The 6,000-nt window shown below is 49.3% G+C and overlaps 1 protein-coding gene across 4 annotated transcripts in view; it reads right to left on the bottom strand.

The window, feature by feature from the left end:
* Nucleotides 1-3,889: 3,889 nt before the first annotated feature.
* The window catches only part of WNT5B (Wnt family member 5B), a 105,809-nt gene continuing 103,698 nt past the window's right edge, over nucleotides 3,890-6,000 (bottom strand). For all 4 annotated transcript variants that reach the window (XM_017660182.3, XM_017660181.3, XM_017660180.3 and 1 more), the window contains exon 5: nucleotides 3,890-4,467. In XM_017660182.3, the coding sequence (XP_017515671.2) occupies nucleotides 4,009-4,467 (459 nt within the window). In that variant the 3' untranslated portion in view covers nucleotides 3,890-4,008. The remainder of the gene's footprint in view (nucleotides 4,468-6,000) is intronic.

The following is a 6,000-nucleotide window of genomic DNA, read 5'->3' as shown; positions in this document are numbered from 1 at the left end:
CAAATTCACTGATTTGGTTCTGCCTTCCAGTGCCACTTCTGGTAGAGCTACAAATGAACAGACTGAAGACCAAAAGGCAGCAGGAGGGAGAAGGCAGGCAGGGGGCTGATCCACATGATGAGCACCCGGACTCTCAGACAATCCAGAAACTTCGCTGGGTGAGGCCTCCCTCTTCTATATTGCCTAACGCCTGACTTTCAGACCTCAGCCCAAACCTTCTAATTTAGGAAAGAGTTGCCCATAGTTCTTAGGTGAAACCAGGAGTTAAAACTCCTTTACTTACTGTTTTAATCTAAATACAACACCGAGATTCTTTATGATAAGGCGCTAACAATAAGGCTTAGCAGCCGTAGCTCAGGTGGCTCCTCTCAGCACCTGGACAACAGGAAGTTTGCCATCACTAGCCAGCCTGAGGGCAGGATTTCCAGGAAGTCCACGTTCTGCTGTATCTCTGCCAAAAGTAGTGACAGGTTTTTTTTTATATATTCAATGCTTCAAGTACCCCTTCATGTCCCCCCAAGAATTAATGAAAAACATTCATTCCTGCGTGCATGGGTGTGCATTAGCACACATGCATATACATTTGAGCTTCTCCGGAATACATGCGACCGGTGTCTGTGGGGTCTGGCGATGCAATGTATTAAGATGGAAATGACTCTTTTTTCCACCTTCTCAGGATCATGAGGCTCCTTGCCCAAGATACAGTCTTCTTTTTTGATAAACTGCTGCAGTTGTAAGCTCTGTATCTTGTGGGGCAGTCTCAACTACAGATGTCTTACTAGCTTCTACAACTCCAGGGGATGGCGCAGCTTGAAAAGATGGTAATGATTTAAGAGAGGAAGCAGGGCAGAATTTTAGAAGCCATAACCAACTTGGGATTTTAATAAAAGGAGCAATTTTTGATTCTCACCTCCAGGAATGGTATGTGGATAACCACTAAATGAGTTCTCCAGTTTAGGGCTCCAAATCAAGTTCTTGAGAGACTGTGGTCAGAATGCCTTTATAAATGGAGGCCTGCCCTCATCTTAACCCTAGCTGCCATTGCCTTCCTACTCTCCCATCTCCTTAAAAATGGATGCAGTCAGGCATACGTTTCTCCTAATTTTACCTTGAAGACAGGCTGAATGTATGCAAATAGCTAAGCAGATGCGACCTTATTTTATTAATGGCTGTAGGCTTCCCTCTGCCAGCCCCAGGCAAAGGACGAGGTGGACCATCCAAGCAATCAGTTCTGTTCTGGACCAGAAAGCTCTTTTCCCTTAAATAAAAGTGGGATAGCCAGGACTGTTTGGTTCAGGCATTACATTCAATGCAATGATCTTTCAGTTAGACTACACGCCAATAAAGAATAAATCTCAGGAACTAGGGAATCCTGCACTGGGTGCCAAGAGCCCCGAGCTGGGACTCAGGACCTGGCCATCTGCCTCCCTGTGGATCTTGGGCTGCTCTTAATGACTACAGGTGCAGGGGAGTCCCTGGACCAGTAGCAGAGGGGCCTTGCAGGCCCTTGTTAATGGTGCAGCCAGCCAGCCCAGCTCCACCCCAGACTGACCAAATAAAAATTCTGGTCCTGGGGGCCTAGTACTGTGCATTTCTACAGCACACTAAGTCACTAAGTCTGGGGACCAGCTCAGGATTTGGGGGTCCTCATGTGGAAACCCAGGAGCTGGACACATGACTGCACATCTCTTCCTGCTCGAACACTCTATGATTCTGAGCAGAAGCTACTTTTTTTAGGTTGGTCTCCACATTATCCAGCTGCATTCCTAAAGCCTTACTGGTCACTTCACAGAAAACTGTCAGTTCACCAGGATTTAACAAACACGTAAGAACCTATTTTGAAAATCAAGTGCTTCCTAATACTGGTTGTCAGAGGAAGTTATGCTCACATTGGTGTTTGCACATAGGACTTGCTCCCCACATCAGACAGCAAGCATTCAGCATTCACTCCGTGTCCCTGCCACGACTCTGCAGGAAGTCCTTACAGAAGTCACCTTTCAGGTGTGGGCAAATCACTCTCAACTAATTTCCTGAAGTTCATCTGAGGAGGAACTGGATTTCAGCTTCTGACTACTTAGAGCACCTGATACAAGGTGACTCGCAGGGCCTCTACAACGATGTACGGAAGAGCAATAACGTCTGCCAGTGTTTCAGAACTTGTTATCATGGTTGATATTTGTGACCAATGGTTTATTTGGCAAAACACCAGCTAATGAGCCAAGGACATGGCCTTGCTGTTTTGTAGGCCAGTTGACTTCAATCACTTCCTTTCACTGACCAACCACTCAGCTTGAAACTGTTGACAAAAAGAATCTGACTCACGTGTGAGGTTCCATTCTGGTGCAGTGCCCACGCCAGGTGACCTCTGATGTCAAGCTGGTCCCTCTCTGGGCACCAAGGATAGAGTAGTGTACATGGCCCTGAAAACTCTCAGGAAGAGTCTCTTTAACATCGCTTTGCAATATCATCTGTTCATTATTACCCAAGTTAATTCCTTAATTCCAGTTTTTCCCCAGAAATAAACTCTTCTAGAATAAAACTGGTGTCTTTATGTGGCTCCTGGCTCACCTGAGGGCTGGTCACTCCAGGGCGACCTGGATCAAAGTCTCCCCAGTGACTCCTTCACCCTGTCTAGGACAGAACTTGTCCCTTCTTGGCTCCCTGAGCTCTGCCTTCTTCTCCCTCCTCCTTGCTCCAGACCCTGGAGTCCAGAACTGGATACGGTGATATGGAGAGGCCTGAGGGGGCACTCCCATCACCTGTGCTCTACCAAAGGCCCTGGGAACCGACCAGGGTTGGTGTGGCTGGGCTGTGGAGGAAAGAGGGCAAGGGGAAGGCGAATGTGAGGTTTTAACTTAAGTCTCTGAATTCCTTTGTTTATAGAAGTAATATTAATAGCTACCATTTGCTGAGTGTTGAACTCTGGGCAAGCCCTGAGGGACAGTGCATAAATGCATCCCCTTATTTAATTCTCACAATATTCCCTGGGCCCTGACCCTGATCACCAGACTAGAGCTCTAAAATGTTTCGGTTTCCTAACCCTCTTCCATGTGCCCAGTGAAACAGGGTTCTAAGGTTTAGCTCAAAAATAAAAGGAGACTCATGAAAGATACCCGTGTGTCCAAATAAGGAAAGGGAGAGAAACTTGAGTGAAGGGTATTTAATGTCAGAGGGAAGCTGTACATCTGGGGCAGAGATGAACAGACCGCACCAGGCCGGCCGAGCCTGACCCTTCTTCAATCCGGCAGCACGTGGGGCCTCCGTTGCCGGAGGAAGTGACAGCAGCATCGCAGGCTTTCTCTCCCTGGGTGGGAGCACAGTGCAACGTCCACTCGGTCGGCTCTGCACCTAGATGTGTGCAGCTCCGGCACAGAGACTCAGTGCCACGTCTTTCCTCTAATGTGTCAGGCCAGTGAGCCCCCTCCTCTTGGAGCAGGGGACTTGTGGCAGGGGCCAGTGAACTGTGGAAGGGACCACAAGGGCAGTCGCTGACCAGATGACATCAGACCCCCTCCTCATTTCTGTAACTTTGGGTTCTCTGCAAGTATGCACACGAATGAAAGGTAAGAGCCCTGGGCCTCTTACAGAACCACTCACTATTCTGGACAAAATCCTTAAGACATCACGGCTTAAGCTCAATTCCTACCACAGAGTCTCGTGGCCTAATGGCTGGGGTCACAGGGCAGTCATTCACCGAGCAACGGCTCCAACAGCCAAAGTCGTCTCCTCCACCTACCCACCACCTCTCCTCTCAGGGCTGTGTGACAGACAGTGACTATTCCCAAGTCCCCACCTCCTACCAGAGTGAGGACAAGGGAAGCCCTTTTTCCCACCCTGGATTCGAGAACCAGACAAGTCCAATCCTTAGAGATCTCTAGCATTCCTTAGATAAGTTTTCCTTTCCATGTTCTTCTTTAATTATCATCCATACATTTATCTATACAAATATAGATTCATATAGCTTTATATAATACAGACTTCGTGAGCAAGTGGAGAGGCAGGCCCCTGCTATTTGCACACGTGCTGGTCCACAACCGCCGTGCACTTCCTGCACCGCACATAGCAGCACCAGTGGAACCTGCAGTGGCATCGCTCCACCTGCACGCTCTTGAACTGGTCATAGCCGCGGCCACAGCACATGAGCTCACAGCCATCCATGCCTTCCGAGGTCTTGTTGCACAGGCGGCCCTGCGTGCCCAGTGAGCCAGTGCTCTCGTTGCGCATGCAGTAGTCGGGGCTGGGGTCCACATAGACCAGGTCCTCAGGGCTGGGCTGGCTGAAGCGGCTGTTGACCAGCTCCAGTTTGCCTCTGCGGGTGATGCGCATGGCCGCGGCGCTGTCATACTTCTCCTTCAGCTGGTCCCCCACCTTGCGGAATTCAGCCAGCTGCAGCCAGCAGGTTTTGAGGCTGCAGGATCCCGAGACGCCGTGGCATTTGCAGGCTACATCTGCCATCTTATACACAGCCTGCAGGGGAGTGAGAAAGAGGGGATGAGAAGGGACAACCTGAGGAAAGGGGAAGGTGGTCAGGGGGGCCACAGGCCAGGGATGGCAGAGGGTTGATGGTGCGGTGTGGGGGAGGTTTCCAAATGTATACAAAGATCTTTCCAGGATCACCAGGCACTCAGGCTGAACATGATAAAAGGAACACACATGGAAAACACCAGAGGTGAAGCAACCGTCTGGTCAGCTCAGGGTGGCATTTGGTGCCCCTTTTCCATTTGCTACAATGAATGTGTCATCTCTGCCATCAGAAAAAAACAAGAGTATTTCTCTTTTGATCAAAATCTCAAAGAAAAACCAACAGAACATGTTCAGTTTTTACATGAAAGGGACTATAGGTCAGAAAAAAGAATCCAATCATATTACAAACTGGTAACAGAAACTGCTGGCATGACCCTGGCAAGCCAAAAGCTCTCCCTGACCCTGTCTAATCCCAAGGATTAAATGGTCACTTTTCTGTGTTAACATTTGGTCATTAACTCCATGCAGTTACCAGGAGCCCCACCACAAACCACACCATATTTGTGAGCAAAACCACTTTCTCTGGCCCCAGGCACCCCTGCGAGAGGCTAAGGTGGGAGGAAAGGGGTGAGGCCCTGCCATGAGGAGCAGGCTACAGGGGGGATTCCTTTGAAAACAAATGTACCCTGAAGTCACAGACCCACAACAGTGTGGAGTGGATCTGAACTTAGGTTATCCCAGATCAAAATGTAAAAGCAAGAGCAGAGCAGAAAGCTGCTTATAAAGTGCTTTCCAATGAAAGCATATTGAAGCATTGTGTCCAGGACCCCTGGCAGCAGGCCCAGAAGTGCAGATGGCAGGATAAAAATGCAAGCCTGCTGCAGAACATTTTCTTATGCCATAGCTATTGTCATCAACTGAGTAGGGAATCATTTTTCAAGGGTTTCTCTTGGATTTCTTTTTTCAAGAGCCTTCAGACTGTGTCCTTATTCAGCCCTATTCAGAGACCTACTGCAGGTGCAAGAAACAGCTTAACACCATCAGCTCGTATTACTACTATCAAACTCTTCCTTCTTTTCTGGTGTAGAATTATTCCCACTAGCTTATGGTGGAGACACTGAAGCTCTAGAGAGGCTCAATAACCTGATCAGGGCCACCCAGAAGGGAGTTGCACAACCAGCACTTTTGCGCTCCAGTTGTGGGGTTCAAAATGGCTTAGGATAGAGACGGATGGAAGGTTACAGGAGGCAGCTCCAGGCCCAGAGCACTCAGGCCCGGCGCCCTTCCCAACAGGCACTTCCAAGATGGAATCCGCAATTACCCCAATGGCGCAAGGCCCCTCTGAGCCGGATCCAGGCCTCTGGAAGTGGTCCTTGGCTTACAGAGGGGTGTCAGGCATCTGGCGCCCCTGCAGGGGGAAACATTAAGGGCCTAAAACTGTGTACTCTGCCACTCAGTGACTAAGGGGAAAGGATAAGCATCTGCATGGGAGCAAACGTTCAGGGAGGTGTGGGGAAGGAGCGGTCAAAGCGTGAC

Source organism: Manis javanica, chromosome 15, assembly GCF_040802235.1.
Source record: "Manis javanica isolate MJ-LG chromosome 15, MJ_LKY, whole genome shotgun sequence".
Classification (NCBI taxonomy): domain Eukaryota; kingdom Metazoa; phylum Chordata; class Mammalia; order Pholidota; family Manidae; genus Manis; species Manis javanica.
Note: the sequence above shows the minus strand (reverse complement) of the source record. Positions and strands in the feature narration are given on the sequence as shown.